The sequence below is a fragment of the Corvus moneduloides genome, chromosome 11 (assembly GCF_009650955.1).
Source record: "Corvus moneduloides isolate bCorMon1 chromosome 11, bCorMon1.pri, whole genome shotgun sequence".
Lineage (NCBI taxonomy): Eukaryota > Metazoa > Chordata > Aves > Passeriformes > Corvidae > Corvus > Corvus moneduloides.
In genome coordinates this window covers 15,553,278-15,570,354 of record NC_045486.1, presented here as the reverse complement: position 1 = coordinate 15,570,354, position 17,077 = coordinate 15,553,278, and the positions used below count along the sequence as shown (strand labels likewise).

The window sequence follows — 17,077 nt, the reverse complement described above, 5'->3', positions numbered from 1 at the left end:
TGATCAGATGCCAGTTGGTTGAGAGAAAGCCTTTTCACAGGAGTCTGTTACTGTTTGTCAGCAAAGGCTGGAATTTTTGCTCAAAGCCAGATCATTTCGACATTTACCTGATGAGAGGAGATTTAAGCTTGAGCCTGATGGGTCTGGTTCAGACCGCAGACTTGAACCAGAACTCTCCAAGCCCCCCAGCAAGTTCTCTTGTGGTAGGGAGCCAAGATGCCTCTGTCTCTCATGAAAAGTTTGAAGTTCCTCTGGAAGCTTCAGGGAAAATTTCCAGCCTTTCTAGAAGCAGGCAAGAAAAGGGGAAGTAGCTGCCCCATACTTGCTGTGGAGCCACAGAGCTCCAAACCCCCTGTGGATATTCTGACAGATAACCTGTCATCTGCATAAAATCTGGCCATTGATCTGTTGGGACTTCTGAGGAATTTAAAGGTCTAGCTCCAGGGGATTTGGGAGCCAGAGGGTGGGATACTTGGGAGCACCTCTGCCACTAACCGTCTCTGGAAACAAAGTCCCTATAAAGTACATATAGGCTCTTTTTGGAAAAATCTCCCAGCTTGCTGGGAACTTGCTGGCTGACGAGCTCTTTCTGTCTGCAGCCCCATGGAGAACATGGCAGCGTTGCATTTGAGGCAGTTCTGGCCAATCCAGCTGAACCAATTGTGTGAAAATGGCTACTGCAAGCTCCTCTGCCCACCGCTGCTGAGCTCTCATCACTGAGGCTTGTTTATTTTCTCCATCCCCACCACTCCCTGCCTGCTCAGGCTTGGCCCTGGTAATCCTCACTGTCATCTTCCTCCTTCTGGAGAGCCCCGCACATTTTGTCTGTCTTCCTTGGGGAAGTAACCTCTGCCTGCAAATTCCCCGGGGAAGCCTTCCGGCTGGGTTAATGGTGTGATCCCCAGTGTGAGAGAACACGCCCTGGGGAGATGATGTACTGTGGCACAGTGGTGGAGACTAACAAGAATGTCACCATCAGAGTCAAAGTCTCATTCGCTTTCTGAAGCAAAAGCTGGCTGGAAAGTACAGAACTTGCAGCTACAAACTGCTCACTGGTCCCAACCTGACCGAATTCAAGGTAACAGCCTTGTGTCAAGAGAGCTTTTGAAAGCAGCAGGAATATAAAGAGAATCTGGCTTGATATCACCTCCCCAGAATCAACCTGCCCCTTCAAGAGAAGTGCTCAGGCAACAAGAAGCCAGACCTTGTCCTGACTCTCCCTGCTTTATGGCTTTCTCATGGCTTTGTGTCTCGGAGTTCAATCTGAGGACTTTGTCAAAAGTACTGGCAGCATTGTCAACGTGTGGTGTTTTACGCTAGATTAATGCTGTATCTTGTGTGTGGGAACACATGTAGGTGTGGAGACAGAGAAATCTAGGGCCTTATTCTCTAGTGGCCTTGTGCTTTAAGGATCATTTACACCTTCAGCAAAATGTGTGTGGGGTGGGTATGGAAACACTGCTAAATCTGATGGGGCCTGCCACCCACAGTAGGGGGTAGGTGCAAGTGATGGAACAAAACAACCAGCACATCATCTCCAAGGTCCACAGAAGCTGGGATTTTTGCTATTTTATTATTCCTCCCATAACTAAGGGAAGGCTGTTCTCTGTAGAAGCGAGTTGTGGTGTGATATATGGTTTCCTGGGCTACTGGATTGGGATAGATGCATGAGAGACAAATGTGTGAAAGTGCAGGGCATGAAAAGTAGCTCCAACAGCTCAGACCAAGTAGGAGAAAAGCTGGGCTCTTCAGTCAGAAAAGAGCCTCAGAGACAGAATGAGCCACTAGCATGTTTAACATATTTCTCCTTTCCAGTGCCAGCTCACACCCTAACATCTACTGAAACCGGTTTAATTCTCATGTCTGGTAGCTGTGTGAAAGGAGAGTTCTCTCCCTCCCTGTGAGTCCAGACTCTGCTAACCTTTGCTCATGCTTTCACTCCAGTCGTGTGACAGGAGACAGGGAGAGTAGTGTATTCCTTCTCCAAAACAGCCTTGCACTAAGAAAAATACTGGGTAAGTCACTGACCAGTGTGTTTCAGCAGGGACTCAGGAACCTCTTCTTGGAGAACTGTTTTCTTGGGAAGTCAGCATCACCTGTAAGTATGGATGAATCTGTGGCCTCAAAAGAGCCCATGGTAGAAAAGGAGCACTAAGAAGAACTGTCAGAAGAAAGACACCACTAAACCTTTTGTGCTGGCCCAGCTGGGGACAGGATCTCAGCTCAGACTGATATAAGAAGGTGAAAGCACAGAGATGGCTTGGCTGTGCCAACCACCACCACTGCCATTTTGGACCTGCCCTTTGCAAGTGGGTACCACATTCCCCTGCCCGGTCTTCCTGGGCTAAAGGAGCACCCATGGAAGCAGAACACACTGCCAGCAAATCCTGCTGCAACACCTGGGAGCAAGTCTCTGGAGAAGCAGAAAGGCCTTTTGAAAGCGGGTCAGGGAATGGATCAGACATGGCAGCACATGGGTGGAGAGCACATGGCTCACACACCTGTCTGCTTTCTGTTCTGGCCTGATGGGTTTGTGAAGGCCCAGTCAGTCAAATCAGTGGGGCTTTCACCTCCTGACTTGCTGAAGCATTTTGTGGTGAACTTTGAAAGCCTGGTCAAAAATGAAGCCCAGCTGACCACAGAGAGAGCAAGACCTGCTGTGAATCCCAGCCCATGGCAGGGGGGATGAAGCCAGCATGAAACAGATGCATATTTTTCCCATGCAAAGGGCAACGGGGCTCCACCATTGTTTCCTCTCAATCAGAGAAGCCATCTGGGATGTGACTCCAGGGAACTCCAGCAAGAGCTGTAATTATATCAAACATAATTGAGGCAAGCCAGCACCACTCCTTACTTAAGTAAAGCGATGAGGCCAGCAATATGACAGAGGACGTTCACCTGGGAGTTTCTCCAGCATCCGCTGCTTTCAGTGGGGCTGGGAGCAGCTCAGCCTGGAGTGAAAATCCACCCAGAGACCTCCTTGCTGCGTGGGACTGATCCTGTGAACACCTTGGCAGCAGCTGAGCATTGCTGGGAGGGAGCTTGCTTATCTGGAGAAGCTTGTGCTTCTTCTCTGAAGCTCTATCTGTCCCACCTTTCTCTGTCCAAACCTCACATCTCCTTACATGCAAATTTTCAGATGGCACAAATGCCTCACCACCCTTGACTACCAGGCCCTTTGCCCCTGGCAGGTACCCAGGCAGGGAGAGGAGCCAGTGCTCGTGGCCTGGGCTCTTCTGCCTCCCCATGGCATGCCCCCCATCCTGGTGCCTCTTTGTCTAATTCTCTGCCCACACACAAGGCCATGTGGGCATCCCTTGGGCCAGCTGTGTTGTCCTGCTCCTCTGGCCCTGCATTCTAGGACTTGCACCTCTCCCAGGTGCAGAGCTGGGAAGCAGCAGGACTTACTGTCAGCCTGGACAGGGCCAGCAGGGATTGGGGGTCTCAAAAGAGCTATGAACCAGCCCCTGCCCACCCACCTACCACAGCTCTCCTCCTGCAGGAGCCTCCACTCATCTCCTGTTTCATCCTTTCCTCCTCCTCCTCTGCCCTTTGTACTCCTTCACAGAAGATCTCTTATCGCTTGGGTTTTTTTCCTCTTTAAATCTTTTCCTCTCTGCTCTTCCACCTCCTTCCTCTCCCGCAAAAGAATCCAAACCTGTTCTTCCTCACTCCCCTGCAGGGATGGCACTGCTTGTCCCTTCCCCACCATTCTCTCTGTGGGGGACCAGCTTGTTGGTCCCTGTTCAACAGGACTCAATGCCTCAGTGCCACTTCTCCTTCTGCAGGGATGACATGTTCTCCAGGGCCAGTAGTCCCCCATCCCCACCCAACATGGTCTTTTAGCTCAAGACCTTCACGAGTACACAAGGCTGAGTTAGACAAGCCATCGTGCAGCTCTACATCAGCACCCTCCCCGCCTGCACTGGTTTTGGGGATGGGATGGAGGAAGGATCTGCTGGACCTTCCTGGACAGTGGCCGGCAGGGCTGGCAGTCAGCTGGTGCGGAAGGTGGCACTGGAACAGCAGTTATCCAGCCCCTCGCCTTCCTCGCATGGGGAACGGGGGCTGTCCCCAGTGGCACTCGGTGGCTCCTTGCTGGGATGGCCGAGCACCCGCACCCTGGGGCTGGCAGCCCGGGAAGGCACGGGTTGGTGGTGGCTCGGTGGCAGTGCTCCACAGCGGTAGCCTCTGGTGGTGGCAGCTCTGCGTTGGCCCTAGTATGGTGACTCAGTGGGAGTCACCCACAGGGGAGGCTCTGTGGTGTCTCCGTTGCGGCAACTCAGAGACGCCAGTGGCAACTCCGTGGTGGTGATTCTTAGGTGGCTCCAGGTCTCTGCGACGTCCCTGCGGCAGCAGCTGAAGTGGCACCGGGAGCTTTGCGGCGTCCCTGCGGTGGCTCGGTGGCGGCTCTGGGCGGCACCGGCGGCTCTGCACAGCCCCACGCTGGCAGCTGCACCTTGGGGCACACCCCGCCTTCCCAGGAGGGCGCTCCCCCCCGGCTCGGGCGTGGCGTTGCCCGGCCCGCGCTGCCCCGCGCCTCCTCCGGACCAGCCCAACGGCCCGCGCAGGGGGGGGAGCCGGAGTCTCCAGCCGGAGCTTTCTGCCCGCCCCTGCTCCCGTGGCAACGCGTGCGGCGTCGGGGCGGACTCGGGTCGCTCGGTGCGTACCGCCCGCAGGCAGGGCCGGGCAGGGCCCCGCCGGCCCCCGGAGCGGGCCTGGGGCTGCGGGCTCCGAGGAGGGGCTCGGGGGCTGCAGCGGGCCCCGCCGGGCTGCGCCGGGAGGGCGGGCGCGCAGGTGGCTCATGAGGGAGTCCCCTCGTGCTTCCAGGACACTGGAGGTGTCGGGCAGGCCAGGATTCCTCGGAGCATTGGGAGCGGGGCGTCCCCGCGGCTGGTGCACGGGCTGGGCGCCGGGAGCTGCTCCTGGCGCTGCCCCATCGCCACACGTCGCACGTTAACAGCCCCTGGGCTGCTCCTCCCGCAGCCGGGGTCTTTCGGAAATGGAACCAACAGCAGCGCTTGTTTGATCCGTGTTGTGCTTCGTAAATGACACCGACGTTGTTGGAGTCGCGGTGCAAATGCTCGGAGGGGTGTCCTGCAGCACCCACCGTGGCTGTAAGCCCAGGCCGTGCCGCCGAGCCCGGGCCGTGCCGAGCAGCGCTGGCCGCCGTCCGCCTGTGCTGCTCCCCCCTGTTCGCGCGGTGCTTGCGTGGTGCTTTCCCGTGGGGAAAAGAATGCACTTAAAAACCCAGAGGAAAATCCATTTTAAACCCTTGCAAATTGTTGGAGGGAATGGGCTGCTATAAAACTCGAAATTACTGTCAACTCGCTTTTTAAGGTAGAAGGGATTTGAAGTACAGGATAATGTTTAAAGCAGTTTGTTGAGAATGCATCACCTTGTCTGAGCTTACCTTGTGTGGCTTAAATTATAGCAAGAAGGAATTTCTGCATGTTGGTGTCCAGATGGTCTAGTAGCTGGGGTTCTGGCTATGCACAGATAAATAGATTTTAGATAAATGCTAGATTTCCATCTGCGGTTTTGCTTAGGGGTTAGATGATATTTAAAGTACTATTCTCTTGCTCTGTTGCAATTTTTAGCCATTTTGAACCTGATTTGAAAGAAAAGAGTCCCATTTTGTCAAAGCTTTGCATCAAAGAATTGAAGTAGAGGCAACAGATCAAAAAGCTTGTACCAGACGTTGAGCAAGACATGTGGGAGTTTGACTTTGTGGATGTGTAAAGCCTCGATTTACCGAGAAATTGTAATTATAGTTTTGCCACAATGACACACAGACGCTGTAGCTAATGTTGTGTCAGCAGTGCCATAAGAATATGCTCTCACTTTGAATAGTTCAATTTAGCATAAATAGTACCTGGTATGTCTAGGAAACATGCTTTTCAGGTGTGAGGGAGCATGACTGAACTAATGCACAGATAGGTGTTTCAGCAGTCGGGAAAAGGTTTTAGAGCTGAAGCTGGGACAGCTTGGTGCCAGGCAGATGTTAGCCAGCGAAGAACAGGGAGAGGCTCCCAGGTGTGCAGGGGCCGGGGGGAGAGAAGGGTTACTGAGGAGGGCAGAGAAGCTGCTTTAAGGAAGACATCTCACCTACTTGCAACGAGCTGGACTCCTGTTTCCTCCACCTTTGTACCTCTCCTTGTCAAAGGAAAGCTTCAGTCCTGAGGAAAGTGCTCCAAGTAGGAAGGGATTGAAGGCTGTGAATGTGGCAGGTATCCGGCCTCCTGTCCCGAGCTGGAGTGTGACGGGGCACTGGGCAGTTTCACTGCTCTTCCTCAGGATCCCTCGGACAACCAAGGAATTCTTGAGCAAAAGCTATGTGGTACCATCAGCAAGTGCTGTAGCAGAGCTGGCTGAAAGCTTGAACTGCCATTGTGTGCTCGCTGCAGGATGGAAGGTGTTCTCTCCTGTAAGCCCTGGCAGTCCATGCCAAGCTCTGCTGCCCAGGGATGAGGGTCTAGGGTCACCCCTGGATGGAGGGAGGGGAGGACAGCCCTAGGTCTGCATGCTGCTCATTCTTTTGGGGGGTGGAAAGGCTGTTGGCGTTGGAAGCTTGGAAAGAGGGAACTGCTCTGTAGTCAACTCCTTGACTCAGTAGCTAGGCTGAATAAAAGTGAGAGGGTCTCTCTTCTTGTCTTTGAAACCAGCCTGCAGACCATTCCTGAGAGGTGGATGGGACCAACCAAACCACCTACTAGCTGGAGGCTGGCACTGAAGCGAGCTCGCCACCATGCTCTGGGAAACCTCCCTGCTGGAAAACCCAGACACATCCCAGTAGCTGGGGTGGCAGGAGAGTAGGATTCCCTTTGTGCTTAGCAGCTCTCCCATATCTGCATCAGCTTTAGTGCTCTCAGACAAGCTGTTTTACTGATTTGTTTGGGGAATTGCTGGGAAAACTTTGGATGCTTGGTTTTGTTCTTTATTTTAAGTGATGTGTGTCAGGTTTTATTGCAGTTGCAAACACAGGACCTCCCCTCTGTGCAGCTGGGAGAACATGATGGATGTTTTTGATCTGGACACTGAGTAGGGGTTTGTTTTATTTTGACATAAGTGCTCAGGAAGGACTTTTACAGAAGTGTGAGTGAGTACACAGAGAGCAAAGTGGCAAAGAATTAGGCCTGCTGTGGGCTGGCTTGGTACACCTTTCCCCAGTCATGGGAACTTGTCTGTCATGGGCAGCAGCCACATTATTTTGGTTCTAGGCAGAGATTGCCAGTCCTGCTAAACTGGTAGTGGGTTCAGTCACTCACCCCTACTACAGGTTCAGATGAACCTTGTGTCCTGGAGCTAGCTTCTTTAATTGGATGGGTTTAGGATTCTGGTCCTAAGAGGCAAAAGTACATGTTACCATGTTGGCCCTGCTGCCAAGAAGAGGACGCTCAGGTGACACATCAGGAGAGGCACCACAGGGTCGTTCTGCCTTGCTGCTGTTCTCGGTGCCGGTGCAGCAGGCACGAAAGAGTCCAGCAGTGATTCATCAGGAATCCTTGGATCTTGGCTGATTCCAATCAGTCCTGCTGGGCTGCTAAAATAGATATGGCCAGAGCATAAAATAGCTAATAAAAACAAAATCCTCCATGGAAAATTCATTCTTCAGGGTGTGAGGTTCCAGTTGCCATGCCAAAGCAAAGCTGAGAGGAGAGAGATTTGAGATTTTCTAGCTTGAGGGAGGGGAGGGGGTATTATTGATCTCATCTCCCAGGTCTTTCCAAGCTGTTTGTTTACTCCATTTCACTTAAAAGATTCGCATCATGGTAACCTTGATTTATTATCTGATTTCTTTTTTGATTCAACCTCTCAAAATTGTGCACTGGCTTGAACCTGCAGTAATAAACCAGCACAGTTATTCCCTCTGATCTCCGGCATGCATGTAATGCTTTCCCTGTTGCCTGTACCCGATTCATTCTCACAGACAGGCAGCAAGGTGAAATTGTGAAAAGATTGCCCTCTCTCATCAAGAGTATAGGGCGAGCAGAGTTTTCACTCCATTCAAGAGCAGAGCAGAGAGGGCATGGCAGGAAGGGGTTCTGTGGTGTTGTCTGCAGGTCAGGATGAGACTCCAGACAAGTACTGTGCCAGCTGTGGCCTGCAAGACCAGGCAAGGTCTTTGCAGTGCTTAGCTGTGGGAAGCTGGAAGACTCCTACTGCAGAGCTACCAGAAGTAAGAAAGGTCCTAGCAAGGGTTCAGGAGACAAACCACAAGTCAAGTAGGGCTGGATAAGGAGTCTGGGTCTAGCCCTGAGCAGGAATTGATCAGTAAGCTGTATTGGCCTTGGAGTACCTTTGAGAGACACCATGGAGAGCTTTGACTCATAATTTATAGGAATAAGCTACACAGGTATGTGTACATCATTATATCAGTGCATGTGTGCGCAGGCTGGAGGGGTTTGTGTCACTTTAGCTGTTCTAATTAGTTACAATAGTCATCTCTGTGTTTAGACAAGCCTAAAATCAAGGGTTGCATTATCCTCCTGCCAGAAGTCTGAGAGCTGTTCTTAACTGGTATCTCTCAGTGCACAAAGGTTTTTGTAAAATAAAGATGTACAGCTGTGATATTTGCCTGGACTTGCATCTCCCAAGGTGGAAGAGCAGAAATTATTTGTGAGCTGAGCAAAAATATCCCCTGCAGGAGGAGAAAGAGGGGAGCTTCTAGCTATATTTTAATATGTGTTAGGTGATGCTTAAATATCTGTTGTGAATTATTTAAATGGAAGAGGCAGACTTAGACCTGGAAGTAGCTGCATTGGTATCCTAGGCTACTCCCACTGGAGTCAAGTGTGACAAGGTTTTTAAGGGATTTGGGTGCAGCAAAAGTAGTACTTCTTCTGTAGTCCCAGTTCACTCAAATTCTCCTGGCAGCCTTTTGAACGCTGCCACGGATCCGGGAAGCCCCTGCTGCTTAAGGAAAGCAGCTTTTCTTGTGTATGCTGCTGGTCTTCCCACTCCAAACCCCATCTGGAATAATAAAATGGTCTCTTTCTCCAGAGTTAGTGAGCCATTGAGGCAGCCACGTGAGTCTGATGGCCCCCAGGCTGTGAATGCAGTGGTTGGTATCGAATCAGGGGATCGAACCTTCCGTGTTACCCACTCATCGTAGCAAGTCAAGGATATCCAGCACTGTGGGAGGGTGTGGAGGCGTGCCAAAGATACAGTGTGTGACAGGCTCAATGTCTTTCCACTCGTAGCAAGCCCAGGGTTACGTCACAGCATTGTTCTCCTGAGAAGATGGAGAAAGCAAGGAAGGAATTGAGGAATTTTCTGAGTAGGAGCCGTCCCAGTACCAGCAATGAGGCTTCTGCTGGTGTCCCTACTCTAAGAACCTCCAGTAGCTCAGGGGTAAGTGAAAAGAGCAGTTCTTTTTCCAGCACTGTCCCAAAAGGGGAAGACTGATGGTACAGCTGGTGTGGACACATATAGGTTTCACCTCAGGTCCTAGCACTTCCTTTGCTCAGACGCCTTTGTGCCTTGACCTTTACAAAGTGAAGCCATGAGGCATATCCTGCTCAGAGCTGTGCTGCCTTCCTCAGTAGCCAGTGACAGCACTGTCACGATTGCCTGGATTTAGGATGCCAGTACAGCAGGGCAGGCTTGTGGTTGTGACTGCAGGTGATATTTGGTAATAAAACCCTAATGACTGGCTGCCTAATGAGCCCCCAGTCAACATCTTAAGCTGACATCAGGCCACATGCTGCTGGCAGATCCCCTGCCCCTGTGCACTGGGCTGAACTTTTCAAGTATTTCTGTCTCTGAGCCTTTTCTGACCACTACTCACAGTCTCAGTTGTTCCTAAAGATTTGGTAAAGTCAGTCTTAGAGTCACACTTTCTCTCTGGACTTCTGTGACCCCCACTCACACTGTGTCATGACTGTGCTCTGACACTTCTCTCACATTCCAGGGTGCTTCTGCTGGCCCGCGTGTGTCCCAGTCTTTGGTGAGCCAGGCGGACCTGGAGCAGCACACCCCTAAAGGTAAATACACTGAGGGAGCGGGTGGGGCAGGAAACTGGGCTATAACTGTTTAAGGTTGTCTACAGTGGTCATGCTGGGAATTAGGCTGCTGCCTCTGGGTTCATGCTCTGCTTTCATTTTCCTCTCAGTGCTCAGGAACGGTGCTGAGCTGCTTGAATATCCCATGAAAAGTGAATTTCGTTTAGAGGTGCAGCAAAGTGATCTGAGTGGGTGGTAAAACCATTCTTCCTTTTCTCCTGGATATATCCACTTACCCCAGAGTTCAGGGTGGACTGTGCTGGTGCCTGTGGGAGTTCTGGTCCTACTGCCAGGAGAACACTGAATTTGCATGTGTTCTTACTGTGCATGGAGCCAGCAATGTCCCTTTACTGTGAAAATCATAGAATATCCTGAGTTAGAAGGGACCCACAACGATCATCAAGTTAAACTGCTGGCCCTGCACATGGCAACCCCAAAAAATGGGACCTGCCTGTGAGAGCTGTATTTGGGATTTAGGTACCCATAGCCAAAATCACAGTCTTCTCTCATTTATTTATTCTACACCCAGCTGCACCCCAGAGCAGATTGTTCTCTCTAGATGCAAGGGCTCTCTGTGTGTACAGAGCTGCTGGTGCCACCTGCTTACAAGCACTTGTGTCATGGATGCTCAAATATAGGAACAGAGAATGGTTGAAGGTTTGCCAGCACTCTCCTGGCCCCTAGAGCACTCCTGGGGATATGGATCATAGACTGGCAGCGGGTGGGAAGAAACTGTGTGTGTGAGAGGATTTTAGAGAAAGATGGGAACTGTATATACCACCCTCCTGTGCTTAGATGTGACATTTATTTTCATGAGTGAGGACAAATGACTGCTTCCTCAAGTGAATCTTGACAAGCTAGACTCATCTTTAACAAGTGGAGACAGAACTCTATTTATGATCTGCTGCTTCTTCAAGGGGGAAGAAGCCATCAGGTTGGAAATGTAAATGCAAATGAAACACTAAATATTGACATAAATAGTTGATAGTGCACAAAGTGCCATAATGGATGGTGCATGGATTTAGCAACAATGAAGTGACTAAATTGGAACAGCTGTGCTCCTTGACAACAAATACAAATCAGGGCCAGTCTGTAAAGACCCCAAGCAAGAGATGCACACGAGGCTCAAGAGCTGCATTTTAGGGATTCCTCAAAACTATGTTGTGGACCATGCAAGTGTTTAAGAGCACATTCGTGCCAGGCTAGCTGCCCTTCCTGAGGGAGGGAAATAGAGAAAGTGGAGCCAGTTAGTGGCCATTTCCTTTAGTCTCTAAGCAGACAACATATAGCTACAAGGGTTGAGTCAGGGGCCATTTAAGAAGGACAAGGAATGACCTCTTAGAAGAGCCTTGCTGTACCTAACCATCCTGAAATGTCTGGCTTTAGCATTATTGGCTGCTCTGCACAATTGCTTTTAAATCAAGGGTCACATCCATGACTCCAGAAGCACATGCAATACAGTGAACAATTGGGTTCAAAGCTTGACATTCAAAATACCCAATTACAAATCAGTACCTTAAGTTTCTCCATGATAGAGTGTGAAAGTTCATCAAAGGAAAATCTCTCACTCCACTAAAATCTATTTTTAGTTCAATGCTTAGCTCTGTCTAGGGAATAGTGCTTTTTAAAGCCTGCATGCAATTACTTAATTTAGGTTAAGCTTCAAATTCCCAGTTTGCTGCTGTTCTATTATTTGCAACTTGTTTAGCAATATAAACAATTTGGTTTATTTATGGGGTAAATGACATGGTTTAATTTCTGCCAGTTATTGGAAAGGTATACTTTTTGCTTAGTCCAAATTTCTGTTGAAAACTTCTGGCCAAATGGTGAGATTGTTGGCTGTTTAACTCATTTTTTTCTCACACCATTGCTGATGTGAGTGGGTGGTTTGCTTGAGCAAAAGCTGAGAAGATAGAGGTTTGTCCCAAGGTGTGAATAGGCACTTCAGCAGACAAAGATGACCTGAGCAACTTCTTTTGCCCTGCAATATTCATAAGCCCTTTATCACCACCTTGACCAAGTTCCTCCCAGCTATGACTGACTCTTGGTCTCAGGGCCCCCCAGAGAGGCAGGGGAATCTCATCCCTTTCCGAGGGTGATGGAAGCTGTGCACTGGAGACAGTAACTTGCCCACTATCATGTAGAGAGTCCATAGCAAAGCTGGGAACAAAACAGAGCTCCTCAGAGCTGGGTCAGTGCCTTGCCCCCTAAAAATCTGCATGACAGTAATCCTCAGTGGAGGTTTCTTCTATGCCATCATTTTGATACTGGAAAACCACAATCACATATTGTAGCAGGGGGAAAAAAGGTCTGTCTTTCTGTTTCTAATTTGATGTCTGCTTGATTTCTCTTATAAATCTAGTGAAGTGACTTCTGCAACCCAGTAGACAGCAGAGTCCTCGTTTGTGTGTGAATGTAAAGCAAAGCGATGCCTGGTGGTTTCAGACATGTGTTTCTCTTTGTCTCTTAGTTACAAAATTGAAGCTGCCTGGGAACTTCAAAAGTCTCCTGGATCAGCAAATGGTTGGACCATCCACTGAGGATGTCACTGAGTCAGATTTCCCTGTACAATCATTTAAGCCCAAAGTGCACATGCCCTTCAAACGGATTCCAGGGCAAAACCCTCGGAAGGTTGAAGAAGAGAGGTAAGTAACCAGAAAATGGCTACAGGCATCATTGTGGAATGGATGCAGCAGGTTAGGGTGTTGGTTTTTGTTTTCAAGACATGACATATCAAAAATCCTTAAGAAAACCTTATCCTTAAAGGCAATGGTCTCCAAAGTGAGGCGTGCACACATTGCAGAGGGTGCAAAAGACAATTCACTGGGATGAGGGAAGAAAATAATGTTTTTATATAGTGTTTATGTCATCTTTTTGTCATTCTTTTTTTAATTTCTGGTTTTGTGTATGCTCTATAATGGGTATAATATTTTAGTACAGTAGTACACATATATAATTTATAGATTGGAGTAATTGATCATTCTAGGTCACTTCCACTGAATTATTTTGTGCTATAAATGAAGAAATAGACATGAATGCAATGTGTACTAAAAATATTTTTACTGATAGGGGTGCACAGTAAAAAAGTGGAGTCATAGGCATAGGAATGCTTATAGGCACATCAAATGGTTATTTCCCTTCTGATTTAAACCAGGAGGAGACGGCTGTATCTCACCTTTGATATTGCTGAGCTCTTAGCCAGCAAGGGGATAGACTCTAATCAGCTGATGCCAAGGCACTATGACCCTGACAATATTCCACCTATTGAGGAGACAAAAGATTCTGTCTTTCCCATTTATCTCCCATTAAAGGTAAGAGAGCATGTTTGGTACTTGTGATCTGTCTCCTTGCTTATACCACAGGAGGTTTCTAAGGATGGCAGGACACTTAGCCAGTATTGACGCAGCAAGCAACAAAACAAGGAAATGCTTTGGAACTGTCTTGGGCTCTGAAGGGTCTCTACAAGACGCTGACCATCTTCTGCAGGGTGCCCCCAACTTTTGTCAGAACTGATAGTCCTTGAGAGTGCTCCTCATTGTCCTTTGTGTGTCCAAAGGGAAGGTGCCTCATGTTTCCTACTGAGCACAGTAGTCAGCAGTATTGCTGCAGGAGACCTTTCCAGGTGTTGGTCTGTTCTCCCCAGGAAAGGGCTGGAAGTACAGATACTGCTGTTTGGGAGAAAACTGTGATTAAAGATCAGCACAGCTTTTGCACCTGGACTGGTTTCTGTATTTTGTAGCCCGTTTAGGAACTGAATTTGAATGTTTTCCTCTCATGAAATTTTTTATTTGGGTGTTTTCTTGTTTCTGAAGTAAAGCTTAATTTCACTCATGTCCTTGCTTTTTAGGTATTTGACAATGATGAATATGACTGTCGAACTCCAGAAGAGTGGATCTCACTAGGACTGGAGCCAGGATCTTCTGATAGAAAGCCAGTGCCTGGAAAAGCACTTTTACCTACAGATGATGTACTTGGACATGGTAAAACTTGAATCAGTTACTGCTCAAGCAGGGCAACACTAACAGTTACAGGCCCTTTCAGCAGAAGGGAACATGTAGATTCTGATGAGTGTAGCTCTGAATAGCAGAAAAGCCATATCTCATTTTGATCAGGCTCAGGCAGTCAGAGCAAGAGATGAGCGATCTCACTGACTGCCAGTCCTGCTCTGGACTGTTCCCACTTTTTAAAAGTAGCCTTTGCCTTTTGACTTCCCGTCAGCACAGACAAAATTTCTCTTTATTGGTGCATAGCTATCTTCATGGAGTTAGGTACCTTCCACACAGTATGTTCTGCCAGGATTTCACTGCAAGTGCAGGATCAGAAGACAAGTTCAGACTACAGTGAGCATACAAATAGTAAACCTGGGCCAAATTAAGTGACGTGGACATTGTTTTCCCGTCATTTGGAGCCTTCTCAATGAGAAGACATTACTATGTACGGTTGTACTGATGTCCAGCCGTGGCTGCAGCTCATATTAACACATCTGCAATAGCTTTAAAGCATGAGAACTGGCATCTACAGCTCTGGAGCAGCCTCCAGAGGCTTGACTGACTGCAAAACTGAAGCATAAAACATAAGCTCTGTGTATCCTTGGGCAGCCAGCATGTGATGGCTGAGTTCTGCTTGCAGCTGTCCTGGGGAACACCACACCTGATCACTGACTCAACTCCTCAGGTTGAGTGGACAGCATAATGCTGTCCTGACTTGTATCCATATTGATACCAATATAGATGCATAGCTGTCTGGTGTGTGCAAAAAGTTGGGAATTCTAAGCTGTAAGACCTAAGTTCATTATTTAATTGGTCACAGCAGAAACGATGTGAGATTGACTGAGATTCAAATGAGCAAGTGGATTTGACTGTGGCATCACCACTCTGATCTGGAAAGTCCATTTGCTGTAGCCTCCAGGAGAATGGACTAACCCTGTTTTAATCCTTGGCTCTCTCAGAGGACCCCAAAAGCCAGGACTTGATCTACGAGTGGATTGATGTTGGTGTTCTGGATTATGACAAGGAGACAGAGCTCTACTTGGTCCATAAAACAGACAAGAAAGGTCTGGTGCGTGATGAGGAAGGGAGACCCATCCTCAATGGAGGAATAACTCAAGGTGTGTTTCAAATAAGGTCTTTTGGGAGCTGTCATATAGTCTGAGAGCCAGTTCATTATCCATGCTTTTCCTAGCTGGAGATGGGAAGGACACCAAGAAGTCATTTAAACCCTTTCACTGTTATCACTTGATATGTGTCTGTTTAATTTGTCTGAAAAAAACATCCAGGGAAGAGAACTCCACACCTTAATTTGACACCCTGTTTGAGGTTTTGCCTTTGGAGACACCTTTCCTTTTAATCCATCTCCCATCCTTCTGCCTTCAAGAAAAGTAAAATGTTGGTCTTTCTGGGTCAATGCCATTTTGAAAGGGAATGTGGACAGATTAAAATGAAGTACTGTTCTCTTAAAAGGGAATGCCCCTTATCTCTTGCTGTCCTCAGCTTTGGTCCCTCATTTTGATCTCCTGCACGCAGCCCAATTACCCCGTCTATTGAAAAGCTGCTGTCAGCACTGCAAGCCATTCTGAGGTTTGTTTTCCTTGCAGACTCTTGTAAGCTGTACTTTCCTTTCCCAGGAAGAGCTCCATTGTTGCCGTGTCAGTACTGGGTGCCACGAGTTTGCCTGCAGTTCCTGGCCGAGGATCCCCAGGTGTTTGCGGAGCGCGTGGCCTCTGCCGACAGCACGCGCAAGAAGACGCAGGGGCTGCTCATGTACCACTTCTACGTGGACTGCATGGCCACAGAGGGCGTGGAGAGCATCAGTGAGAAAAGCCTGCAGAGGATGAGGTGCTTGGCTATGCAGACTCCCAAACTGAGGGATGAGACGAGGTAAAGCATCAGGTACCTGTCTGGGGGCTCAGCCTTTGGTCCATAAATGTTGTGGGACTCCATAGGGCTACAAAAGAAGTGTCAGTGGAGGCAGATCTTCAGCAGCCAACTCACAGACCATGGGTCTCACCTGCCTTCCATTCTGCACACAAGCACACCACTCTGTTGCCCAGAGTGGCAGCAGAAGTAGGCAGATGGCAGCCCCAGGGGCACGTGTGCAGGATGGGTGGTGTGTCAGGGTTCCCAGATAAAGTAGGTTCCGTATGCAGACCCACCAAGCTGTGCTTGCACCTGCAGTTAAGTGGCCTTCAACAGCAAGAAGGTTGACAAAAATGGCATGGATGACCTTGCTGTCTCCCTGTGCTTTGGAGGAACAGAACATTGCTATACTGATCTGCAGACCACCCATTGTCTCCACAGACCTGGCTATTGTCTGCTGGTGACTCTTCTACCTATTAACAGCTGCTAAAACAAATCAAAAGAAGATCTGCACAGGGGGAGGCAAACAGAACAGGAGATCTCCACCTGGATATAATCGAGTATCTCTTTGTGATGCAGTTCATATCGGGGAGGCATTTTAATGTCCCTGGGCTGATGAATCATGAGCCATTGGTGGTGTTGCTGGGAATCAGCCGTGACTGATTGCCCTGCTCAGAAATAGGAAGGTGTGAAGGCCTGCATGATCTGCCAGCCCGAACTAGAGAGTAGGAGAGTAATTAGTCTCCCTGAGCAGAAATACAGGGATAAAGAAAAGTACTCTGCCTGCTTGAGGTAAAGGATGATGACTTCCTAAGGCAAACAGAGCAGGGTTTCAGCACTAATGTGAGTGTTCTGGCTGAGGAAATGGACAACAAGAGATGTTCAGAAGGAGGCAAATGGGAGGCCAGCTTGGATAGCCCAACTTTTCCTGAACTGCCAGCTATTTTCTTTAGTTTGTGGTTATTTCTCCTTCCCTCTGTAATGTTCCTCCCCAGTGGAGATGTTGCTTTGAATTGAAAGACACTTAAGAAGGCTACAGTCCCAGTCCTCAATCCCCACTTGCCTCTGTCATTAAAAGTCCAGTTGATACTTTTGCTGGCTGCTTCATTGTCTGCACAAATCTCCCGATGTGTTCAGTGGTAGATGGGCTTCTGGGTTAGCAAATTTGGGAGGGAGGGAGTGAGGGAGGGGTGGAGTTTGCGGTAAAGCTACAGACAT

The 17,077-nt window shown here is 48.9% G+C and overlaps 1 protein-coding gene across 1 annotated transcript in view; it reads left to right on the top strand.

Annotated features, from left to right (window-relative positions):
- Positions 1-4,724: 4,724 nt before the first annotated feature.
- DNAH1 (dynein axonemal heavy chain 1) overlaps positions 4,725-17,077 on the top strand; it is a 71,332-nt gene continuing 58,979 nt past the window's right edge. The window contains exons 1-7 of the mRNA XM_032121177.1: positions 4,725-9,354; positions 9,914-9,986; positions 12,475-12,649; positions 13,159-13,315; positions 13,852-13,984; positions 14,953-15,111; positions 15,628-15,880. Coding sequence (XP_031977068.1) covers positions 9,244-9,354; positions 9,914-9,986; positions 12,475-12,649; positions 13,159-13,315; positions 13,852-13,984; positions 14,953-15,111; positions 15,628-15,880 — 1,061 coding nt within the window. The 5' untranslated portion in view covers positions 4,725-9,243. The remainder of the gene's footprint in view (positions 9,355-9,913; positions 9,987-12,474; positions 12,650-13,158; positions 13,316-13,851; positions 13,985-14,952; positions 15,112-15,627; positions 15,881-17,077) is intronic.